Source organism: Platalea leucorodia, assembly GCF_965183815.1.
Source record: "Platalea leucorodia genome assembly, chromosome: 10".
NCBI classification, from domain to species: Eukaryota; Metazoa; Chordata; class Aves; order Pelecaniformes; family Threskiornithidae; genus Platalea; species Platalea leucorodia.
The window spans coordinates 16875622-16902403 of NC_138832.1; the positions used below are offsets into that span (position 1 = coordinate 16875622).

Genomic DNA, 26782 nt, shown 5'->3' on the forward strand with positions numbered 1-26782 from the left:
CTTGGGCCAATTTTAAAATATCCCATTTTTTGTTGCTGCTTTGTGATAAACAGTGTAACATTTTCTTGGTAAAGGGTAAATCAATAGAAGAAGGAAAAAAGATGAAATTGAATCAAAGCAGTAGAAAAGACAACCAGGAAAAACAGGGTGAAGAGAAGATTCAGATTGCTTATGTGCGGTGGCAGGTTTCTCTGTGCTAGTTTGGGAGCTCTAACAAACAAACTATGAGAAAAAGTAATTGGCCATGATGGCGCACTGAAATCAAGTAAGTGATTATTTGGAAAGTCAACTCCATGCAAAGCGCAGATACCTGCTTAATTATTCTGATAAATTAACATACTTTGATTTCAACATCTGTATGAACTGGTCTTTGCTGACAGCAATAAAAATGTACTAACTGTTACAGATTAAATAATATCCCACAGAAATTCAACAGGCAAATCAGGTTGCTTCCTTTTTTTGATTCATCATGCTTTGTTGCATTATGTTAGTTGACAGATTTGGAACAGAATGGCTACAAATGGTGGAAAGCACACAGATGGATGGCATGACATCAGTGTCATTATTCTCCCACAGTTTCTGAATCTTTCCTCAGTTTATTTACATGAGCTCCAAATAGTACTAGGAGAGAACCAATAATGAGGAAAATTTGCAGCAGAATGAAGTCCAGTTGGATTAAGGAGGGGATCTAATAGCTGAAAACATTTATGCCCACATAGGTTTTACATTTAATCAAATATTTATCCATCAGATAGAATGTTTTTACAAACTAGCAATTTCTATCAACATAGACAAGAGTGTATGCATCTGAACCTCAGTAGGACCAGCCATGCAAGTAAAACCTGCTTCACAGAATGAAAACTGGCAAAAATTCCCCATTCGGACAACATTGAAGTTATGGGCATTTTACCTGCAGAGTAGAAGGAGGCAGAGACAGTAGAAACAGTGAAATGGATCCTTTGTAAAGTACAAGATTACTAATAAACTCTTGATTTTACACCTAAAATGCAATTCAATTTCTCTGAAGCAAAGCAACTGATGATCAGGTGCTCCAACTCATGCAAGGCTCCAGGGCTGAGACAAGGTGAACATTGCCACTACATTTTCTGTGTGTGCAGCAGTAAGATTTAACATTGTTAAAGCAATTAAAAGCGCCAAAAGGAAAAGTAGATTTTTTCCACTTTTGTTCAATCTACTATAAAAAGCAGAACTCAAAAATCTGGATTCCCTTTTCTCCTGCCTAAAGGATGTTCATTTTCTGATATTTCTAGTATCAAAAATTCCTTATGTTAGTTTACTCAGTTCTGCTGAAAGAATTAATTTTAAAATAAAATCTTTCTGTCTTCTTGCACACAGTATGGAGAAGCAAAAATAGGATGTCCTACTGCAAAAACAATTGAAGAAACATTCTCCAGAGCATAACTTTGTTAGACACAAGTGCAAAAGAACGAAGCAAGGAAGAAATTAAGTCAATTTCTTGATAACATTCTCCTTGCTCCCAAAGAGTTTGTAGTTACTTTGTATCTTGACAGTTCAGATAGATATGAAACATGTTCACTATCATAAAACAAACAGCCAACTCTTCCCTGAGGGGTGGAAGAGCAGGAGGAATTAGCTCCATGAAGATAAGGCACATCATTATTAAACAAGATGAGCAGAAAATTGAATGGAGCCATGAAGAAGCACCCTGTGGACTCCAAATACAGAAAATGCAGATGAAAGAAGACTGGCAAGGCCCCAGAGGAAATCAGCAGCCTTGCTAGAATACATTTTGAATATACTTCAGTCCTTTTCAATTAGATTCCAAAAGCTGTTGGCCATTCTATCCCTTACCATTTTAGAGTCTAGATTCTCAGCATCCTGAGGATGGTAGACAGTCATTAGGGCTTCTGTACCGACAGTTTTGCTGTTATCTCTCTGACTCATCTTAGATGGTCCCGCATCGAAATCCTTTGGACTGTCAGAGGCAGAACTAGCTGCAACCTTGAATAAAAAAAAATTTAACAGTGGTAGTTATAAATGCCAAACAATGCTTCAAGAAGCAGCACTGATACCAGTAACCGTTTTGCTTCTAGGCCATCATTGTTTATGATATTAAGTTACAGGTACCAGACACAGACTTCCAAAATAAATGAAAACCAACAATCCCTAATCTGCACAGCTGGGCTTTCAGGAGGCTGCACTTGGGAAAAAATCCATCTCTACAGCCAAAAACTTAATTATGAAAGGAAAAATATTCATAATGAGAACTGTAATAGATAGGGAGGCCTGACCATCCATCACCACTGAAGTCAAAAGAAAAACATTCATTTAAATGGAGCCGTATACTGAACTATGCATAAATGCTGAGCATTTAAAAACCAGCATTAGAACCTGGATTGTTTTTCAAAACGTGATGGAACACAAAGTAAAAGAACCCAAAACGGTAGCACCATTATTTAACACATGCTCTTTCATACGGGCACGAGTTATTTACTTCCACACCTTAAAACCAGAGGTACATCACTTAGCATGGTATGTCAATATAATGCAGATATAACCCAAAATAAGGTAATCTAAAAGGGAATGCCCCTGAGCAGCAGGCCTCACCACTCAGGTCTCCCAGGGCTGTGCTGTACCCTTATCAGCTGAGCATTTCTGCTGATATCAAACTATCTTGCTTTTATTACTCATTTTTGCCTTTTAACCCTTAAGAATCAAAATTTCAAGGTAGGAGATTTTGCTGATACACTGATTATTTTCTCCCAAAAGGCATTTCTTTGTATGCTTCTCCACTCTTACAACTGTCACTTTAGAGGCTACTCCAGCTGATTGTATTTAATTTTTTTTCAGGGGAAAATCTTCAGGGAAGAGATTGAGCAACTATAGTAAGTAATGCTTGTTAGGGATGTTTTTTCATTGCTTTCTTATTTCTCATGCATGAAACTACACATACAGATTTCTTCACATCTAGAAACAACCTTCCAATCATTCTATCAACTTCCTGAGTCAAATAGTCAGCTGGCAAAAACCGACACAGCAACACATAATTTTACATCAGACTGGTGGACTTTTGTTTTAATGTTGAGGGTCTGAAGGCAAGTGATGGGAATATTTTTTAAAGAGAAAAAAATAAAAATATTTAAACGACTTGAAATCTAGAAGTACAGCAGACATTGTTACCCATCTTGTGTCTAGATTCAGGCTTAAATGTAAACATATTGCATTACACAGCAAAACACTGACAAAGATACATAAACTCTTAGTAAGACTACACAGTCTTATTTCTAGGAACAGGTACTAAGAAATTAGAATTAGCAGAGCAGTTACCTCTGTATTTATGATGTGTTGTGGACTTGAAGTTGCATTGCATTTCATTCGGAGCTTTGCCACAAGCTGTTCAAAATCTCTAACCTCCGTGAAACGAAAAGCTGTTTTTCCTTTGGTACTAATGCTGACTCCTCTGTTGGCTGGATCTGCCTTATCCACCCCTGTGACCTATGGAAGCAAGGATACATAAATTAGGCAAGAAATTTTACCAGCTTACTTCTAAAAGAGAAAACCTGTTAAACATACACGTGTACATGAAACAATAGTATGAAGCACCACACAAGCAGAACTAGTAATGCAAGTAACAAACTCACTACTGTCAAAGCTCAGTGGTCTGGAGCTATTTTAGCACAAGGTAATAAGTATTATGTGATAGATTTTCCAGAGTACCAAAAATCTTTGAGAAGGTTTTCCCAGCTGTGAGTGCTGAGCTTATTTGAAAATCTTGCCTCCTTCTACCTGCTGAAGCTGTTACTTTTTTTCTTACCATCCAAAAGCAGACAAAACATGGCTTTTGCAAGTAATCAAATGAAACAAGTTTCACAAGAATGAATTTCCACTGAGAATACCCTTTCAAAGACAGCTGTCATAACACATGACAGCTGGAGCTGATTTTAATTGCCATGATGGAACAGCTCCCGATTAGAGCAGTTAATACACTTGAATAATGCAAGTACAAGTGAGACAATCATGAATAGCTAGACTGACTGCCATTGCTGATGCTGTTACATTGTTACAGGTAAAGAACGAAAGACCACTAAAATAAAGTAACCCTGCAGTACTGTAGAACAAATAATGAGGGCCTGACAATCCACAGGAACAAATTTAGAGTCAGCTCCTTTAACGCAGCCTCTTCTTGTTTTTCACAGGTTATGGAAGTCTCTATTGTTTGCAGGGCTACTTACAGACGATCAAATAAATTGCTTTGTCTGGGCGGGGAACACCAAGTGCATTGCTGAAATTAGCTCAGCTCACCTCCCTGTGTCAGGTGCCTTATGTCAGGCAGTACGTACACAGAGTATGTAGAGATATTACAGAGCAATTACAGAACCTGGTTAATTTTTAGGCTATTCTAAAATACGTCTGGGTGCTGATGAAAACCTTTTAACACCAGAAGACTGAAACATGGCAATGTCCCAGATCACATGAAGTCAAGAGAGGGATGGAGAAGGGTTTTTTTTCCAGAAGTTATTCCACAGTCTAGCTATAGTACGCTGTAGAAATACGAATGCTGTGCCCTTTACAATATGGTCCTTATTCAGTCTGTTGAGACTATCAGCTGTAATGGCATTGATACTTGTTCACTGACAACTGTTAACGGATTTTCCTACAGACTTTTGAACCGACAACACTGCTCAACTGCTGCAAAAAGAATTGCACTACTGAGCTAAGAGCAGAGCGGTTACTAATCTTCAAGATCCTCTACCCTCTCCAATTCTTTACTTTTTATCTTGAGAATCTCACATTAACTCAACTTCAAGAATTAAGGATAAGCTTTTTCATTTAAAAAAAAAGTATTAAAAAATTTGGATTCTGTACCCGGCTACAGAAATCAGAGTAAACAGAAAAGGAAAAGAGGATACAGGGAAGAAAGCTGAAACATGAAAGCAGTTCTATAACTCTACGAACAGAATTCCTACATGCAGTATCCAAGGTAGGGCGAAATGTATGACATCATGTAAAGTAAGCAGATTCTAATGAAAATCTGCTAAGCTGGCATTAAACTATACAAGTGCAAAACTTCTGGTATAACTTGCTCCGACTTGTAGTTTGCATTACCTCTCTTAATGGAATGATTACACTGCACAGGCTGCCATCCTGGCTAGCAAAGCAGATGTAGTTTTCCGAAATGCACATTTTCCCGTGGGCGTTGTAATGACTGAAAGGAACCCATAAGAAGCACTCATGAACTTCCTTCAAGGTCTCTTCCTTGGGTAGCCTGAAGAATGCACTAAACTGCTCACTGTGGGCACGGCTCTCTAGGCCTCTAGATTAAAAACAAAACAAAAAACAGGGTAGGAGAGAGAAAAGAAAAATTAAATAAGTTTAAAGTGTCTTTACAAATACTAAAGTTAAAAACACCTTGGAAAAAGACAGTAAAACATCATGCTCTCTCATAATCACAGGGTTGATCTGGAGGGTTCAATGTTTTGCTTGAAGAGGCAACAAAGGGCAGGACCACACCTATCCATATACACCCACTTAACAAAATACTTCAATACATCACTGAACAGGAATAGATTCAAGCATGTTCTTACACAGTAAAGCACTTTGCTGAGTCAGGGCCTACAGGTAGTGCAGAAAAACATACTAATAGCCTAATCTGCTCTGTTTCCCCACCCACCAGAATAGTCCATTTAAACCTAAAGCAAGTTTTGGCTTGCCAGAGGGTTAATAAGATAGAAATGCAGCACATGTTGCAAACATCTGCCATGGGCTAAATCTTCACAGACAACTGCAGCCAGAAACAATGTTTTGGTTGTAGAGCAACATCCCTCTCCAGCATTGCTACCAAACTGAAGTATCAATTACCCCAGAAATACAACCTAAAACAGGTTTCATTATCAGTGTCCTATAAAACTAAATAGCTTTTTTTTTTTTTTTCTTAAATCATAGGTGCATGGAGCTTTAAGTAGGAACAGTTATTAAAAAAGTGCTTTATCATAATTTCTGATTTGCAGATAGGTAACAGTTTCCAACAAAGATTTAGTCCCTTTATGTGAATTTAAATTACCTAACAACAGACTTGCTTTTCCTGGTTACTTTTCACAGTAAATAGCTGTGGTCCGCAGATCAAAACCTGAACATCTGAGTGAGAACTTGGACAGCTCTCTGAGGAAAAGGCAAGATTTGCTTCAACAGAAACCAGAACTGAAGAGAAACCATAAAATTACTACAAGGAATAATCACACACCTTCCTTGAGAAGGAAGGACCCTAACCACCAGGTTACTTACATACACAGCTTTCCCACTGCCTAAAATACTGTCGTAAATAAGGAAAGCCATGCACCCATCTGCAACTCATTGATTTTATCGCCCATCTCCAGTGGCAGAAAAGCCATGCAGTTATTATTTACACATCTGTATTCAATGATTTATTCTCCACCTCCTCCTTCCTCATCAGGTCTCTTTGGAGACACCGCAGCTTCATTCTTGATTTTCTAATTGTAAATGCTGCTAGAACGCCTTTTAAAAACACAAACTACTACAAAACCTATAGTTGAAGCCCAGCTCTGAAGGTTTGATCACTTCCTGCCTTCATATAGACTTCTGATACTGCAAAGTAACAATAAATTACAATGCCTCACATTGCTTTGATCCCAGATTTTAATAAGACACTTGTTTAAGAGAACACCAGCTTTGCTGACATTTACATATCTCCTTGAGACAAGGATTGTCTTCCCCTTTGCCTAAAAAAGCACTGGGCCCAGAGCAGACAGACTAATATATTACCTCTTGGTGATCTGCAGGGGGTCATGAAGGACTAGGTCATTTTCAAACGTCTCCTTGTCAAAAAGTCTCCTAACAGCATAGTTTGCCAGCTGCTCCATGAGAAGGAATGTTTCACTAATGTGCAAAAACATGGAAAAATAGTGATCTTCCCCACGGGAGCACACATGAATGCTCTCTGTCAGAATCACATTGGAAGTCTTCTCAAGTTTTGATATTTCATCCCAGGAGATAACAAGTTTTACTGAAGATACAAATATAAGCAGATGTGAGTAACTTCTCGTTAGCTGCTACCCTCATATTAAAAAAAGAAAAGTAGTAGTCAACAAAACTAATAAAACATAATTAAGCAATATAGTTAAATGATAACACTTGGAAACGGCTACAAACTCACAAGCACAAAAACCACTCTCTTCACAATTCCTATAAAATAATGCCATTAGAAAGAATTTTATAGAAAGAAAAACATTAAAGACACGCCATGTATGAAAATACAAGCTTACATCACCTTTTCTTCACTCTCACGTGAAACTGCAAATTGCAAACAAACACCATCATATAAGCTACCCCACTTTAATAGTTTACCAATAGGGCTTCTTAAAGCAAATCGATCATCTACTGGCATTTAGAGGAACCATGCCCATTAGCTATGACATTTCCCAATATGAATGAAAATTAGCTTAGAAAGGATCCTACTTTCTTTATGCTTTCTAGTTTTTACATACATACAGTTATAGCTCACACCATTAGAGGCATTTGTTTGGGCATTTCAAACTAACGTTGCATAGGAAAAAAAAAAAAGATACGTGCAATTATCAACAGTGCGTAGCGCACCCATGTGAAATATGAAGTCTGTGTGTGAAGAAATAACTGTAATCCTCACAGACTGAATTAATATGCAGCATGAACTAAAGATGACGGACAACTTTTAGTTACAGTCAACTGCAACAGGTCTGCCTTCTCTCTGAAGCTTATAGAGAGGAAGAAAACTAATGGACATTGTGTAGTAAGTCACACAAATTTATTAATTTCCATAAAGTATTTTATGTTTGCAGTTTTTTCTATTCTGTGTTGACATCTGCTCACATGGCAAAATAGCTCCCTTAGGACATAGGAAGAATTCTTCCAAATCTGAAAGATAAACAGTAAAACGTGAAGTAACTAGGCTTAGTATCGAGGCTTACTTACTTTCTGCTCCCAGCAAAAATGAGTAAAAGCTAAGGAAGTTGGTACTAAGATAAAGCCATCCTTGACAAGGCACTCTGCCCTTCCAATAACTGCATGAGTAATAGGTAACCAACTTTTCCTGCTCCGGTAATCCAAAACACTTTTCAAACTTCATAAGACCTTCACGAAACTTCTCGGGATCTTCTTCTTTTACAAAAGAACCTTTTCCCTCTTCAGCAATCAAACCCTAAAACAAAAGAATGAATTACTTTATATGTGCATCCATGTGGGTAGGTATCATATATGCACCTGCATACATACAGTGCAGCATTCTCCTAACAGCATAGTAAGTTTTAGAACAGGAAGAATAGTCTGAGGATCAAAACACAGATCACAAATCAAATGTGCTATTTCAGACTCATCCACCAAGTTTCCCACACAACTTAGGCAAGACACACATTTCCTGGGCTCCTCTTCTGAAATAGATATATTTTCCTCACTTAATCACAAGAATTCCTGGGCTAAATGTTTAGCATATATAAAGTGAACTGTTGCACCTTCACAAAAATATACCATATACTTCTGTCCTGGTTTCAGCTGGGATAGAGTTAGTTTTCTTCTTAGTAGCTGGTAGAGCGCTGTGTTTTGGATTTAGGATGAGAATAATGTTGATAACGCACTGATGTTTTGGTTCTTGCTGAGCAGAGTTTACACTAGTCAAGGACTTTTCAGCTTCCCCTGCTCTGCCGGGTGCACAAGAAGCTGGGAGGGAGCATAGCTAGGACAGCTGACCCAGACTGGCCAAAGGGCTATTCCATACCATATGGCATCATGCCCAGTATAGAAACTGGGGGAAGAAGAAGGAAGGGGGGGACATTGGGTGTGATGGCGTTTGTCTTCCCAAGTAACCGTTACGTGTGATGGAGCCCTGCTTTCCTGGGGATGGCTGAACACCTGCCTGCCAATGGGAAGGAGTGAATGAATTCCTTGCTTTGCTTTGCTTGTGCGCGCGGCTTTTGCTTTCCCTATTAACCTGTCTTTATCTCAACCCATGAGTTTTCTCACTTTTACTCTTCCAATTCTCTCCCCCATCCCACCGGGGGGGGAGTGAGCGAGTGGCTGTGTGGGGCTTAGTTGCTGGCTGGGGTTAAACCACGACAACTTCCCAGGCATTATTAAAATTATTGTGAAATAACATATCAACAGTTGCAGAAAACTGTCTAAGGGAATCTGGTGTATCATTTACCAAGAAGAGTTTATGTCAAACAACCTTACTTAACTGTGGGACAGATAAACAGGAAAAATGGAGTGCATTGAAGTTAACAGCCACATACTACTCAGTCAGAAGTATGTAGCATTACAATGCTGTCCTTTGATATTCTAAAGAGGACATATTATTCATGTACATTTTGAGGAAAAAAATACTTAGCCTTTCCCAATTATGTCATGTGCCTGTTACTTACTCTTATCTTCCCCTGGACAAAGCTCGTAATATCCTCATTTGAATCAAATACTGACAATGTGTTCATAACATTGTGTTCTAACCAGTCCCAGTGTTCTGTTATTTCTTCTCTGCTGGATCCTGATTGAAAGACAAAGTTAGTATTACTTAAAATTAGAACAGATTTTAACCATTTCACTAAAAATATTAATCAAGAGAATACTTAGCAAATTCCCGATTCACAGAGTAACTTAGATACACAAGTCCAAATCACAAGTCTCAAATTTATTGTCCAACTCTCGTGTATACTAAAAATGTATTTGATGTACATTAAAAAAGTGCACAGCTGTGTTTTTATCTTTCAGGCCCTTTATGGAGCTATATTTCTAGTCTTTACATCCAGAAGCATCTCAGCTTTGTCAATATTGCGTGGCTCAGTGTTGAAGCCTGACTTGGACTGATAGTTTCTTCAGCTCAGCAGTACCTCCCCAACACGGATGGCACAGCATCGCTAGAACACTCGCAGTCTAATAGTCTAGAAGGTGGGAAATGTGAGATCAAATTCATGAGACTAAGAAGAAAATGAAATCTGGGCCTTCGGTATCCTCACCTTTGATCACTGGCCCACAACAGTTTCCAGAGTAGAACTCCAAGACTTAGAGCTGCTGTGCAAAATCCCTTCTAACGTGTAAGAATGTAAAGAATACATCACCGTAACCAGGAAGGTATCAAAGATTTCTCTTTGGATACTTGGAACAACCATTTATGCTGCTTACAACAAACAACCAATTGCTACTTACTTGTGCTCAGTATAAGCCATGTTTTTAGCTCATTCTCTATAAAGTCACATTTTAACTCTATTTCTAACCACACTAAAGCTTAGGCAACCACCATTCAGGAAACAATGTCATTCTACCTACAATAAAGTTCTGCTTCTGCTGTAATTCCAAACAACGCAGTGTTTTCATGGAGTTGCAGGCTTCTATAAGAGGACAGAAGCACAGCTGCACCCCATATGGAAAACACACCAGAACTAACTCCTGATGCAGGAAAAAAGGCTCACTGATTCATATAAGCTGAACGATCCTTGAAACACCGTTTGGCACCACCAGAATTAGGATTTTTTTCTTCTGGACCCTCTGGGACTTAAACACATGGGAATAAGGACTGTTTTCTTTCCTTTCATTACATATGTGCAAGGGAGAAGTAACTTAAAAAAACTGTTATCGATAACCATAAGGAATGTAGACACCAAGCCAAGATAGAATTCAATGTTCCAAAAATATAAATACTGCATTTTCAAACACCTTAGAAAGAAGCCAACCTTGTTACTTTATTTACTTTACAGTGCTTTTTAATCTAGGCTTCAGAGAGCTATCGCCTACCATATGGTGAATGTCACTGCAACTTTATAGCAAAGAAAAAACTATCATCTCAGCTGAACTTTCTAGAAATACATTTAGATGACTGGTTTCCTTTAAATACAAAGGAACACTCTTACCCACTAGCTACTTTTATAATTAAAGAAATCTGGCAGGCCAACTTCAAAATGCTTATGATAATTCATCTTATTCTTTTCACATACTCAGTTACAAATTATGCAAGTGGTAATAGGTAATAAGCAGAGATGGTACTAGTGAAACAACAGCGGAGGTCCAGTAAATTCAGTACTGAGTCAGTTCTTTAAAGACAGGTGGCTCCCCATCAAATGGTGGGAGACAGGGAGAGGGAAAGAGAGGGAAAGAATTTACATAGGTTTGAATAAAGGGATTCTAGAATATAAATTAATTGGCAGTTTCATCCTCCACAGGAATGCTCACAAATAAAATCAGTCAGTGTAATCACATACTATCAATACCCCTAAGCAAGAACACACCTCTAACAATTTCTTTTTTCTCAATTTACTTTGTAAAGACTAATTAAACAACTTTCAATGGACTCCACAGAATTAGTTAAAGTTGCCTTGGGAATGAATAGAAATTGTTCTAAATACGGTTAAATAGTTAGACTGCACTACACAGGGTGGATTTGCAACAACACTTTAAAAAATTATATGAAGAGTAATTAACATAGCAATTAAATCACAAAATAATTATTTTTCTCAGACTACACATGTAGACCAATTATTTGAGTCACAGTGTGAATCAGAGGCACAGATGTGACACAGTAAAGATGAAACTTTTTAATAAATATTTAAATTATTTAGGAGCACTGTTTCAGATCCTTAATATGTAGTAGCAGGAACAACATGTAGTCTCTTCAATTTCTTCACTTCACAGAAGGAACAATCTGTTTTCTAACACAAAGTACAACTACATTATGTAGCTTTTTGTTGTAAAGTATACTTATGAAGCACAGAATTGATATAAATTCAGTCCTAAGGGGAAGATTACCCTTCGTATTTTCCCAAGAGCTGACCTGATGGCATTAGAATTCCCCAGTGTATTTCCAACCCACTTATCAAAGTACCTCTTTGATAGCCTGTCACCATCAGTTCTGACTTCTTCAGAAGTAGTACTAAAATTTTATTTACTACAAATTCACAAGCTGTTCAAATTCTATCAACTTTATAAGGCTGTCCTTTTAAAGTGACATGTAATGGATTACATCAGATTGTTATTAAACAGTTTTCTCACTGACTACTGCCCTTCAGAGAGTCCTTGCAGAACATGAAGAGGAGCAGATTAGCATTACAGCATGAAATGTGTAAACTATTAACTAAACATCTAAAAGAACAAATCTGTATTTTGAAAGTAGCTAACTGCATAGAAAAGACAGCAAGGGACACAATCTTTCATTTAATGTGGAGCAATGAAGATTCATAATACAGTGGTAACAGCAAAATCCAATGTAACAACAACATAGCATTTACCAGTGGAATTACTCATGCTTGTGTTTTCACAATGGCAGATTTCCTGCAAAGCTCATCTTTTGCCGCAGGCAACTAAAAAGAAGGCCTAGAGCCCGGAGAAGTCTAGATGGAGTCTTGTTTCTTTAAAGAACACCACTAATTTAAAAAAAAATAAAGCATGGAAAAATGAACTGGTTCTTTTTTACTGTAATTATAGATGTTTTCAGAGTTTCCAATAAGGCTAAGAAATAGATTAATTCCACAACAGTGACTTTTTAGCATTAGACCACATGACGATATTCATTAATTTCAATAGAAAGACAAGACCATGCGTCAGAAGAAAAACCAATGATGCATGTAAAGAATAAGAGAGTCCTCTCAACTTTTGGAATGAAGGTCTCTTTGGACACTCAGTAGTGAAGCAGCCTGTATCAAGGAATTAAGACCTTATTTTCAGCAGAAGCTGCAAAAAAAATTAAAAAAAAAAAAACCACCCACGACAAAATAAACCCATGCACACTATCAAAAAACATGCTCTAGGAAAAATCATATACTCCACTCTCAAGGTCAATTTTCTTTTCCATTTCCTACTGATTAATAATGCAATATAAGAAAGAGAAAGAACTTCTTACACTATGAGAGCAACAGATATGAGGAAGAATTCAGCTCTGACCATGACTGGGAACATGGCTCATTTTAACATGCAAAGATAAGGTAGAAAAAAACATTAGGATAAGCAGCTCCTGTTTTCCTACCTACAGCACACTTAGTACTCCCAGGGGTCAGCTTCTCCCTATCACCCTGAACTGTGCCAAGTTGCATTTGCAGCTTACAGAAGAAAAGATCGTGCCTCTGTTATTCTAAGAGAACACCAAGGCTTTAGTACCTGATGGACTACTGCAGAAAGCAGGTAATCGGAAGTTGTAATATATCCACAGATATATTCTGAAAAACTGGAACCATATAGTACTGTCAATTACAGGTTTGCAAATAATTTCAAACCATTTAGAGGTCACAGGAATGAATAATGATGAGAGGATTAAACCAAAAATGGATCCCACACTTTGTACCCTCAATTTTCACTTTATAAGCTCAGTCAGTTTCTAATTCATAGTACATACCGCAAGCAATGGACCAGTAGACTTGAGAGTCTGGTGTCTGATGCAGGATGCGAAATGGGGCGACTTTCGATGTAGAATCCAACACCGCATCTAATGTTCCCACGAGAAGACCTGTTGTGTTCAAGAAAATGTATACAGCATAGTGAAACTAAGGTTTTGAAATGTACATTCACTTCTGGTTCCTCTCTTAGTGAACAGGAATGCTACTCAAGTAACGACTAACTCTGAGAAAATAACAAGTACAAATGAGTAAAGCAAAAAGTGCTTCCAGAGGAACCTCTTTGGGAGGTGATGATATTTTGATCCAGTAAAAGCCATTATAAACACAAAATGAGGGTGAAGAAGCTTTTTGAGATGACCCCCTTGGAAGCGATAGCCATGTAGTATCGTAAACCAGAGCACAACCTGAAAAGTAACATGGTAGTTTCCAGCCTTCAATGAGCACAAGCAGTAATTGAACTACCTCTTAATTAGTCATTTACTGTTGTTCTGTTTTCCAGTCACAGTAAACAGCTCTTAGGAGATTGTAATTCCATTATGTCTGATTTTTATAAAAATCCCACAATTTTACATGAGAATACCATATCATACCTCCTGTACATACAAAGGTTTTGCTGCTCATATCTCACTACAGCTACAAAATGCCTGCCATTCTTCATAAACAGTCTGTGAGAGGACTCCTACATAAAGTATGGAACACCAATATTTCATTCTACCATCACATGCATGAGTATATTACATAAAGTGCATTATTCCCATAGAGCTTATACACCCAAGATACAATGGCCATGTCACCTCCCTGCCACTAAATATTAAATTAGCGCCTATTAAACAGAGTTCATATCAAAATATACTAATTTCATTAATGAGACATACTTCATCTCTCCATAACTGGGAGCAAAAAGTTTCCTGAGAAAATAAGTACGCATTTTATCTTGGCTGCCAAAATCATTCTTTCTGCACAGTAATAAAAACAGTAGCCCAGATATCTTAAAAGTTCCTTTCAAATCTAAGATTCAGGGAATCCAAAAAAAGAAAGATCCATACAGAAAAAATACAAGCTTTTGGATCCTGATGCACAAGTAAAACTTTTTCTTCTTGTTACAACAGAAACAAAAATACAAGCAACAATATCTTATGCTTCCTTCCTGTATTTCCTATGCTTGCCATCCTTCTAGCATGGCCGCATAAATGGAAAGTTCAACTAAAGCAAAGCTTGGGGAAGAGTGGCTGGAGAGCTGCCTGGCGGAAAAGGACCTGGGGGCTTTGGTCGACAGCTGGCTGAATATGAGCCAGCAGTGTGCTCAGGTGGCCAAGAGGGCCAATGGCATCCGGGCTTGTACCAGGAATAGTGTGGCCAGCAGGACCAGGGAGGTGATGGTGCCCCTGTACTCAGCACTGCTGAGGCCGCACCTCGAGTCCTGTGTTCAGTGTTGGGCCCCTCACTACCAGAAGGACATCGAGGTGCTGGAGCGTGGCCAGAGAAGGGCAACAAAGCTGATGAAGGGCCTAGAGCACAAGGCTTATGGGGAGCGGCTGAGGGAACTGGGGTTGTTTAGCCTGGAGAAGAGGAGGCTCAGGGGTGACCTGAAAGGAGGTTGTAGTGAGGTGGGGGTCGATCTCTTCTTCCAAGTAACAAGAGACAGGACAAGAGGAAACGGCCTCAAGCTGTGCCAGGGGAGGTTTAGGCTGGATATTAGGAAAAATTCCTTCACCGAAAGGGCAGTCAGGCACTGGCACAGGCTGCCCAGGGACGTGGTTGAGTCCCCATCCCTGGAGGTATTTAAAAGCCGTGTAGATGTGGTGCTTAGGGACATGGTTTAGTGGTGGACTTGGCAGTGCTAGGTTAACAGTTGGACTTGTTGATCTTAAAGGTCTTTTCCAACCTAAACGATTCAATCACACAGAGCTTTTATTCTCCTACAGAAGAATTGCAAAATAAGAGAAAAGATCACCCCAAAAAATATGAGATTCAATTACCCAAAGAGATGCTGTAAAGTCTGTTCCACAAACCTGCTGAGATCATGGATGCAGGGTATTCCCCAAAAAAATGCTACTAGGGCAGAGAACTTGTATGCAAAGTTAATATATCCCTCATAGCACCTCTAAGTACCCTTCCACGTTTAATGGAAAATGACCTTTTGATTCAGGTTTTTAATATTCCATAGAAGCATTAGATTTAGATCATTTCAAATGCATCCCTCAAAAGTTATTTCAGAATTTTCAGGTTGGCTTCTGGTACTTTTTGTTCCACTTTCTTTCCATTAACCCCCTCTCAAATTCTGAAAAATAACAACTGTGAGAGAATACAAGAAAGCAAAGTAAGACAAAATTGAGAAGTCTGTAGACAATCATCCTCAGAACATGGTTTTCCTAAGGATATGCTTTCAGCAAAGAGCCTGTATGACTGCCTTACGGTGGCTATTCAAGTTTCAGAATGCTTTTGCTTCTCTTCAAAAAAATGGAAGTGAATAATAATGTAAAACACACAAAAAAACCCCAAAGACAGTACATTACATCAATCAAAACTACTATCTTGTCTTGTCTGCAATTCATAGATTGTAAGTTACTGTTGGAAAGCAGGGGTTTTTTTGTAGTTTCTAACTGAAGTCAGACATTTAATAGATAGCAACATTTACGTCTGTTTAAAGAGCTTTGGCTTACTGAATGAGTCATAACACTGAGCGGATCTCAAAGTTGGCTTTGCTTCAGCAAATGTTTTATCATTTCATTCACAATTCTCCTAATACCATTTTCTGTTATGATATACAGTACAAGGACATTAGTCACCATTTATAAGGTTAATGAAACTGCTCAGCTTGAGAGAACGATTACAACAGTGCACTAGAAAGCAGCACTCCTCAAAACACCGTAACAGTTTCCCCCTACTTGGAAGGTCATTAGATTTTAGAGACAATAAACTGCATCAGGTTAGTATCAGTCACTTCAACAGTCCCACTAGTCAATACCGCTTTGCCCACAAATGTGATACAGACTACAGGTTTGCGCTTAAGCTGACAAATACTCAGTACATTACGAACTAATTCCACAGCTACGGCCACTGGCATAATTGCAAGGAATCAGCAGTCTCACCTTCTTACCCTAGTCTTGAAAGCGCTCTATGAGCTGCGAATTTTTTGAATAGCGTATTATCAGTCAGGGTTTCCATAACTACAAGTTGTTGGGTGCTTCTCAGCAAGAACTCCCTTTTATTGCTACCTCCCAATGGGAAATCAAGAACCACGTTCACCCAGGCAAGTAAGACCACGGCTGAGCGGTTTGCTGGCACTCTGCTAACTCCATTCACACAAGCCTACTGAAGAATGATTCACTTCCAGGGTTGCAGAGACTTAAAATTCACCTGTATAATGACAAGGATATTAACTGTAAAATAAAGGAGTAGATAACAAAAGAATCAGTAACTGCTCAGCCCAGACACTAGCATTATCTCCACAAGGGAGGCAAGGGGAAAAAGCAGCTCAGGCCGTACTTGCTAATCCCTCACTAATGAAATGCAGTACATCTTGCTCTCAAACAACCAATTTTAGGGACAACCTACAGAAGGTCATCTACTCTCATCTCTGCTCCAAGCTAGACCCCACAGTTTCTACCGGGGATTCCACCTAGATCATCCTCTTGCCTCGCTCGGAGAATGACTTCAGCTGTAGATATGATGCACACTGACACGGAGAAAGGGCTCTGCTTTTAGAAAACATTTTCAGTGTCATAGCTACTTGAGTAAAACTACTGGGAAATACCCTAGATACTTAAATAAATGGGGTAAAATACCCTAGAAAATAAAATAAAGGGCAAGGAATCCAGAATAGCTTTGAAATAAGGATGTGTTCTTCCCAAAAGTCTCTAAAACACTTGGTTAACAAAATATCAACATTAGCTGCAGAGACATGCACCAAAACATATCAGCAATGATTTTTGCTCTCAGTTGTACCAATTTACGGCAACATGAAAATAACTGCCCAGCATTTTGCCATTCAGGGCAACACCATTTTGTTCTCTACTTATTTCACCAAGTACATCAAGAGAGTACTAATATTTTACTTTTTTACTGCTGACAATCTTCTCTATTTTAAATATGTATATCATACCCAGCAATCTGACTACTTCCTATCCTTTGTGGGACTACTGTAATGCAAACAGAATAATATACGTTCCATTCTACCAAAGAAGAACTGGAAGCAAAGAAAACATGCTGTTGTCTTTTTTTAAAAGAGCACTATTGTTCTGAAGCAAAGTTAGCACAAGCCTGTTCTCTCCTCTAATGCATAACAGCACCTTTGAGGTCAATTATTAATTATATTAAAACTGGATCAGACAGCCTCCTGATTTGCTATATTAGAAGTGTTAAGGGACATAAAATATTTATAAGACTGTAAGAGTTCCTTATAAACAGAAGTGTTCTATTAGCACAACACTGGTCAGCCCCATTACAGAAAGGATTTTGAAAAGTAGACACTTTGATGTACAATTGAGTTCTTACTCTTAGTTTATTTACATCATCATAAAAACAAGCTGTTTGAAAATACTGTAAAAGCTTTCCCTGAGTGATATTCTGCAGCTACAGGCAGCTTCATCTGGGCAATAACTGCTCACTTCTACAATCTGAAGAATTCAAAGGCTAATCAGAGCAGAACCAAAGGGGAAAAAATGCTGTAGAACAAGTAAGTTTGTGACAGGTAGCTGTGCTGGACTGACCTTGGCTGGACATCAGGTGCCCACCAAAGCCACTCTATCATTCCCCCTCCTCATCAGGACAGGGCGAGAAAAAATACAATGAAAGGCTTGTAGGTTGAGATAAGGACAGGGAGATCACTCAGCGATTACCATCATGGGCAAAACGGACTCGACTTGGGGAAATGAATTTAATTTATTGCCAATCAAATCAGAGTAGGGTAATGAGAAAATAAAACCAAATCTTAAAACACCTTCCCCCCACCCCTCCCTTCTTCCTGGGCTCAACTTCACTCCTGGTATCTCCACCTCCTCCCCCTGAGCAGCTCAGGAGGACAGGGAATGGGAGTTGCAGTCAGTTCATCACACTTTGTCGCTCCCTCCTCCTCAGGGGGAGGACTCCTCACACTCTTCCCCTGCTCCAGTGGGAGACAGTCCTCCATGAACTTCTCCAACGTGAGTCCTTCCCACGGGCTGCAGTTCTTCACAAACTGCTCCAGCGTGGGACCCTCCCACGGGCAGCAGTCCTTCAGGAGCAGACTGCTCCAGCACGGGTCCCCCATGGGGTCACAAGCCCTGCCAGCAGACCTGCTCCAGCCTGGGCTCCTCTCTCTCTACAGGTCCACAGGTCCTGCCAGGAGCCTGCTCCAGCGTGGGCTTCCCATGGGGTCACAGCCTCCTTTGGGCATCCCCCTGCTCCGGCGTGGGGTGTCCACGGGCTGCAGGTGGATCTCTGCTCCACCATGGACCTCCATGGGCTGCAGGGGGACAGCCTGCCTCACCATGGTCTTCACCAGGGCTGCAGGGGAATCTCTGCTCTGGCGCCTGGAGCACCTCCTCCCCCTCCTTCGTCACTGACCTTGGTGTCTGCAGGGCTGTTCCTCTCACATATTCTCACCCCTCTCTCCCAGCTGATGTTGCACAGCAGTTTTTTCCCCCCTTTTAAAATATGTTATCCCAAAGGAGCTACCACCATCGGTGATCGCCTCAGCCTTGGCCAGTGGCAGGTCCGTCTCAGAGCCGGCTGGCGTTGGCTCTATCGGACACAGGGGAAGATTCTGGCACCTTGTCACAGAAGCCAAAGCTGCAGCCCCCCCACTACCAAAACCTTGCCATGCAAACCCAATACAATAGCAAACATCCTTCATTTTGATCAGATATCTGTCATACCTCAAGAGCTAAAACCATTTACAGTCAGTCTCCTAAGCTTTCAGCATATGATTCTTAGGTACACGAAGAGACTCCACAGAATCCTACAGAGGATACCTCACAGCCAGAAAGCCTAGAGCAACCTTAAGAGAGGTTTTAAATAGCTATGTCCTGACAACTAAAATTTCTAGCTTTGAAGACGTATAAACGTGAAGAATAAAAATAATTAATTTCAAATTATTTTTTTTAGTTGTTTTTGTACCATAAAGTCAACCTTTTAATAAATTGTGAATTGAAAAGAAAAATAAATCTTGAAGGCAATATAATACCTAGATACAACTGCAAGGAATAAAGTCAGTAAGAATAGTATGTGAAATATTTTGTTTACTACAAAACTGAAATCCATTGCATAAGCAAGCAAAGACAAATTCAAGCATCCTAACTACAATTCAAATGGACTGTATTTTTCAGCAAAACCTTTTTAGAAAAATCAGAAGATGCAGGTCCATTGAAACCAAAACTACCAGAGTAGCATAGCAGACGCTATGTAACTTCCACAAAGGCGTCTCTGGCACACAATATAATCTCAGCGGAGAAACACGCATCCAGAGCGAGCTGTTGCCAAATTACAATGCAGGAGACCCAAACTGTAAATCCCTACTACAGTAAATATTTATTTACAGAGACAGGATAAAGCTCCATTCTGTAACAGCAAATAGTTTTACAGAGCATTTGGGTTCAGTTTTAAGAAAAAAGACTGAAGTCCCAGTTTTCACTAGATAAATATACAAACACATACCACATAAACCATGAAAAGCCATCATCTCTGCGTATTTCATTTAAAACACATGAATGCCAACTTGTGAAAAAGACCCTTTTTCTATTTCCTCAAATTAAGCATAGAACCCTTTTTTTACTTAATTTTATTTCCCAAGTGAACTTGATGTCACAACTAAGAAACCTCAGCTTAATGAAATACTGAGCATGGCCTGAGATGCAAATTAGTCAATTAGTCAATTGAGATGTAAAACAGGTTAGTTTAAGACTTCAGTGAAAAAAGATTTCATCTCCATTTACAATAACTCGAGTACATTATGGTCAGTGGTTATGACTCAGGTAAGACAACACTAACTGATTAAACTAAGGTGTGTATCCGAGCCCTTGTGTGGCAATCTATCTTGCCTATCTGCGGCAATAAAGATATCCTTGAAAGAAGGGAAAATAAGAAGCATAACTTTGAAAAAATGTAAGTATCAGTCTCCTTGGTAGGTACAGAGAAAAGTATTGCAAGTATCACAGCTCCTCCTTATCTTTGCTTTTGGACAGCTAAAAAGCTGAATAGCACAAATTGGGAAGCGCGTGCTGGTCGTTTTCCTACCTGTCATCCCCAAACATAAATATGCTTCTTAACAGAGTGGTGTTATTTGTCTCACAACTATACGCACTGCAAAATAATCTTTGCTACAGCTGCTGAAAAAAATATGCAGCATAGATCATTTCAGATCTTTAGTAATCTAGTGAGTTTTCCTTTTGATTCCTATCACAGTAGAGGACCTGCAGCAAGCAAGCCACACCAAAAGCTCAGTGTGCTAAAACACCAGCACGTATAAATGAGTTCTGCCATTTATTCTAGTATTGTATATTTAGTCCTGTCACAGCACAGACCTTTAAGTTTTGAAAAGTAAGCATCTTTGCTGCATACCAAGTCTAGCTACAGCGCAAGTTTTCTCTCAGGTCCTGCAGTTCCTACCAAAATAAATTTCTTTAAGTTTGTACAAAGATCACCAAGTACTTTTTTAACTGGTCCACCAGAAAATTCTGTTAGAGACCAAAGATCCCTGCCATTAACAATGATAATACTTTAACATTATTCCTTTTGACAGATACCAGATAAGGAAAATTTCTCCAGAGCACACGTACAAGACTAGCTCTGTCTCCCCTTCCTCCAGGCTCCTGTGCCTGCGACCTAGCTAGCAATGATGCAGACAAGCTGCATCTTTTAAAAAGCAGGAATACCAGCAGGGGCCTTCTACAGTTTCAGGATGGCAATAACTGTCACAGGAAATCCAGGACTTGAAGAGTCAGGGGTTTTCCCTACCTTTCCAAGCACAGCACATACAAGAAGCAGGGAAGACTAGTTCCAACCATGTATTTCATTGATAAGTTTTTCTCCTCTTGCAGTTGCACTTTACTTAAATTTCTCAAGCAGAAAGAGGCAAAATGAAACAATGGAAGCAGAAAACAAATAACTTGTTTTCTGACATTTCCATGAAAGATTGGTATTTTATGACACCAAATACTCATTCGTGTAACTACTCCTACTCATTTGTATAACTACTAATTAAGGTCCTGTCTAAATTATAACCAAAGCAACATCTTTGTCACCAACATGCTTAATCTCACTAGATCTTCGTTACAGCACATGCATTCACAACACAGGTTTTGTGTCATCATAACTGTGCTTCAGCACGTGGGGCATTTTGCCTAACTTCACTCTAGAAAACCTGAGTAGCTTGCCCATAGCAGCTCTGCAGAAGACAGAACGACCAGTGGTTGCACTGACAGGCATACAGCAATATACTTTGGGACAGTCTGTTGCAGGCTGAATTACCAGATGTAGAATCAGTCAAACAGGTTACAGCATCTGTATCCTTAGGTGAGGTCTAAGAAAGAGAAGAGAATGAAGTGTAAAGCTAAGCAGGCACATACCTGCAGGAAGAGAGCCAAGGCTAAGCAAAACCAGCACAAGATATTTCTGTCCATTTTTATCCACGCTAGCCAACTCAGAACTATGCTGTGTGTGGACACAAGCCATAAGAGCTAACTGTATCATCTACAGATTACAAATTGGTCCTGCTGTAACAGTCAGTCCAGAAGGGTCATACAAACAAATCCAACTGCAGCCTTCTTTCTAAACCTAGGACAGCACCAGAATACCCAGCCTTTCTTCAGGTTAGTGTTTCTGCTGTCATCTATCTTTTTTCTCCTTGGTCTGTACCTTCTCCAGTTATTGGCTTCTTCCTCAAAACTCACATCTCCCCTTTGGGGAAGTCTTACCAAGTATACTCCTGTATTCTTGGGAATCCTTTGCTACTGCCTCCTCAGCTAGTCCCCATTACTGCTATTCCAACCCTGCAGCACTGTTCATCTTTCTTCCCATTCCTGTCTTGAGGCATTGCCGCTCTCTTCCCTCAAGGCTTAGTCTTGCACTGCTGCCTGCCTCTTTCTCTCATAACGCCCCAGTCCCTCAGTGCTGCCAGTCACCTCTAGCCTTGCCTCACCAGCTGAAAAATGCTGTTCAGGAGAACAAGATTTTACTTGGCACATTTGCAATGACCTCATAAGGTAATAGCTGTTCATTGTTTTTTTCTAAAGTAAGCACTAATTTTCTTAAGTGACACACAGCAATATAAAATTAAAATCAGGCACAGCAAATTACGCTACCTTATACCTAGGAGGTTTGAATATTTTCAAATCTGCAAACACAAATGTAACTGCATTTTTTACAATTTTCTTGTTAATCTTTCTTAATCACAATATTAATTCAATAACATCTCACTCTTTTTGTTTCTGTCCAGTGAAAAACAGAACTTGCACAGATGAAATCTGTATGAATCTCACATTACAAGAAAAGATACAGAAATAAAATGTGTGATGACACATAAAAAAAACCCCAAAACATACTATAGGAACTATCCCATTCAAGTGTTTTTCCACGCTGTCAAATGCCATCAAGGACAGAAGACTAGTGACAGAAGCCTCACCTTCAACAAAAACCAAAGGGCACTAGGAGGGCACAGCTGTCTGTCCAGCTGTAAGCCTATGAGGATATTTTTAAATTAACAGCTAATTCTAGTTCTTATCGTTTAACTTTAGTCATAGTTCTTAACTGAATTTTATCACACAGAAAGATAACCTTCATACCAACTCAGCTTTCTTGATTTCCAAAGACACCAGGGCGGAGAATGGCCCACCTAGCCTAATGACCACAAGACTTCCAAGGTTGCAAAATATCACGATGGTTCTAAGCCGAAGCCTAACATTACCTATCTTTCTATAATATGATATCCCTAGAAGAGAATCTGGGATTTTGTGATGCTTTCTTTTTACACTTTCTTTGTGCCCTGCAAGTGGTTCAGATGCCAATGAAGAATGCCCCACCTCCAGCTGGGAGGGCTATTTTTACATCTGAAATTCGTCAGCCAAAAGTCTGGGCTTTGTTTTTGTCCGGTAGAATGAATAAATGTTTCAACAAGACAATCATGCCTCACGTTTAATATAGCTTGTTTTATGATGACACAATTAGAGAGAGCCTAGAAAATCCAGAGAGATGCAACTCATGCAAAACATCCAAGAACCATATCCCACCCAGGAACGACTTTACTCTGCTTCCCTGTAGCATTTCTCCTTGACAGGGTCAATGACAGACGCCACCAGGCTATGAAGGAGTCAGTTCTAGTCTGAATAGCTACCACCACAGCAAAGGTCTCAGTGCTAGCTGGGGTCCCTGTAGTGCATAATGATACCAACAGACAAGAATTAAATATAGAAATTCAGCTCCATACCTTGAAGTTCTCAGGAAATAAAGTTTATTATACTGTGGTCAATGCCATGTCACTTCTCTGACCCACCCCTCCTGACAAGCTCCATCAAATCATACGCTTGTTTTTAAAATCAGTGATCAGAAATGCCTGAGCAGGAGCTCATTTCAAGCAGCCTCAGATGCATACCGGAAAAGAGGTTTGGAAATGAGCATCTTGCCAAAGCAAGACAGATCCTTCATTTCTTCTGACATCTCCTCTTCCAACAAGCTGCAAATCTTAACTCTGCCAGGGTGTCCGTTGGAGCAAAGATCTGTTAAGCTAGTACCAAGTGTCGGGCTATGCTGGCCTCAGCTCTACGTACAACCCAAGGGTGCCGGCTGCCCCCAGCCCTGCCAGGCTGCGCATCCCCACCGGGCTCTTCTGCACCTGGGTGCCACGCTGCCATGGACACCAGCAGGCCCCATCCCACATGGAGCGTGCCAGAAACTTGGAATCATAGAATCGTTAAGGTTGGAAAAGACCCTTAAGATCATCGAGTCCAACTGTTAACCTAGCACTGCCAAGTCCATCACTAAACCACGTCCTCGAGCACCACGTCTATCCGTCCTTTAAATACCTCCAGGGATGGGGACTCAACCACCTCCCTGGGCAGCCTGTTCCAGTGCTTGACCACCCTTTTAGTGAAGAAGTTTTTCCTAATATCCAACCTAAACCTGCCCTGGCGCAGCTTGAGGCCGTTTCCTCTCGTCCTATCACTTGTTACTTGGGAGAAGAGACCGACCCCCACCTCGCTACAGCCTCCTTTCAGGCAGTTGTAGAGAGCAATAAGGTCTCCCCTCAGCCTCCTCTTCTCCAGACTAAACAACCCCAGCTCCCTCAGCCGCTCCTCACCAGCCTTGTGCTCCAGACCCTTCACCAGCTTCATTGCCCTTCTCTGGCCACGCTCCAGCACCTCGATGTCCTTCTTGTAGTGAGGGGCCCAAAACTGAGCACAGTACTCGAGGTGCGGCCTCAGCAGTGCTGAGTACAGGGGGATGATGACTTCCCTGGTCCTGCTGGCCACACTATTCTTGATACAGGCCAGGATGCCATTGGCCTTCTTGGCCACCTAAGCACACTGCTGGCTCATGTTCAGCCGGACTTCACCAAACCTTCCTTCTCCCAGTGGGATGTCCCTTGAAATGCCTCACTCATGCAAGGAAAAAGGGGGCAGGGGGAAAGGAGGAAAAAGAGAACCACAGGAGAAACCCCATGAAGGTCAAGGGCTCCCCAACTGGGCCAGGCCTCCCCTCCTCCCTGCCCACAGGAGCGCGGGGTCCCAGGACCGGCAAACGGCCACCCGCCCCCTCCAGCCCTTCCTCCGGCCCCTTCTCCCGCCGGAACCCCGAGGGAGCGGGCCTGAGCCGGCCCCGCCTCGCCGCCGAGCCGAGGGGAGACCCTGCCCCGGCCCCCGGGGGGGCCGTACCTGCCAGCCCGCCTCCGCCCTCCTCGCCGTAGCCCCGCCGCCTCTGCAGCACGAAGTACTGGTTGGAGCGCTCCTGCACCCACAGCTTGAGGGCATTTTTCAGCAGCACCTCCTCGGGCTTCAGCCACATCGTGGCGGTCCCCTCACTCGCCGCCGCCCATGCCCGCCGCGCCGCCCGGCCCCCCGCTCCCACGTACACAGCCCGGCTGCCAAGCGCCGCCGCCGGGAGGGGAGGGGGGAAGCGGGGGGAGCACCCCTGCCCCGAGGCATGCTGGGAGCTGTAGTCCTTCGAGGCCGGGCGGCCGCCCAGCGCCGCTGCCTCAGGACTACGGCTCCCGTCGGGCCTTGCGCGGCCGCCCGGCTGCGGGGCCGTGTGGCGGCAGCCTGCCGCTCCCTCAGGGGCAGTTGGCGGGAGGACGGGGAGGCTCCGCTTGCAGTCCCCCGAGGGTCGTCCCCGCCCGGGGAGGCGGCCCGAGAGCCACGGCTCCTCCTGTCCCACAGGCTCGGGGAGAGGCTCTTCCTTCCGCTCCCCGCACACGGCACCTCCCCTGCCCCCGCCCGGGAGCTGTCCGGCCCCAGCCGCTCTCCTGTCAGGCAGGGCCGCAGCAGGCTCGGGCCTCCCCGAGATGCCTCCAGCGTCTCCCTAAAATGCTTTCATAAAGCGGGCTGGATACTTTTTTGCTCTCTTTGCCAATGAGAGAAGTCCCATTTTCAATTTTGCCCAAATGTTACTCCATTTTCAGCCCAGAAGACACACAGACGTCACCAGAGACTCGGTTTGGCTTTCACATTTGTTTTGCTGTCAGCACTGAGCCTTACGCTGCAGCAGGAGACTGGGGTGCAGAAAAAACTACAGGGAGAACCTGCCACGCAAGGAAGGGAGCCATGACCCCCACCTCCACCGACTGCAACGCCCGGGCACGTCCCCTCCCCGGCCGCAGGCCACGCCAGAACAGAGGAGCGGCCTCACCAGCTGCTGAAGCGGACATATGGTCTACATTGCCTATTTACATTTCATGTTATAAAAAGACAATCTGCCTCATTGCTTCTATTACCCAACACAATTCAGCACTAATTTGGAGCGGAGTAGACGTTTTGGTTGCCTTAACGACAGCTTGACTCATGGTCTCAGTATTTTCATGATTTGTCTGCAAGACCTTCGGTATTTGTCCTCAATGACTAGCTCTTCAGATTATTTGCAGACTGACGTTACCAGTTGTTCTGCGCTAGAATCAATCAATCTATCCTGTTAAGGAAGAAGGCAGCAGCTTTCATATTCATAGGGACTGCACTTGAGTATCTGCTCTGACTACTGCCTTCTGTTGCTGTCTCCTTCCAATTTAAAGAGCAGTTCTCTCACAGATAGGTTTCAAAAAAAAAATCAGGTGCTGGAACTATGCAGCTGAGGGTTTCCCAAGGCTGTGGGATGACCTCGGGACTTGCTTTCCATGAGCACTGGTCAGCACAGCCTAACTCCCAGCTCCCCATGAAGTCACCATCACAGCCACCCAGCTGCTCAGCCTGCCCATTATTGAGCCCCCTCTGTTGCTGTTTCTTCTTCAATCCCTTCATTACGCCCCAAAGAGCTCCAAATCT

General features: G+C 41.5%; 1 protein-coding gene across 6 annotated transcripts in view; it reads right to left on the reverse strand.

Moving 5' to 3' along the window:
* TBC1D8B (TBC1 domain family member 8B) overlaps positions 1 to 25396 on the reverse strand; it is a 43681-nt gene extending 18285 nt beyond the window's left edge. For 2 of the 6 annotated variants that reach the window (XM_082323496.1, XM_082323495.1), the window contains exons 1-9: positions 25187 to 25370; positions 21789 to 21840; positions 13340 to 13450; positions 9390 to 9508; positions 7948 to 8173; positions 6763 to 7003; positions 5089 to 5296; positions 3310 to 3477; positions 1834 to 1983 (exon numbers count right to left, since the gene is read on the reverse strand). In XM_082323496.1, the coding sequence (XP_082179622.1) occupies positions 1834 to 1983; positions 3310 to 3477; positions 5089 to 5296; positions 6763 to 7003; positions 7948 to 8173; positions 9390 to 9508; positions 13340 to 13450; positions 21789 to 21840; positions 25187 to 25282 (1371 nt within the window). In that variant the 5' untranslated portion in view covers positions 25283 to 25370. Of the gene's footprint in view, positions 1 to 1833; positions 1984 to 3309; positions 3478 to 5088; positions 5297 to 6762; positions 7004 to 7947; positions 8174 to 9389; positions 9509 to 13339; positions 13451 to 21788; positions 21841 to 25186 lie in introns of those variants that run through there. The other 4 variants (XM_082323498.1, XM_082323497.1, XM_082323499.1 and 1 more) reach the window with 3 other exon arrangements.
* Positions 25397 to 26782: the final 1386 nt, after the last annotated feature.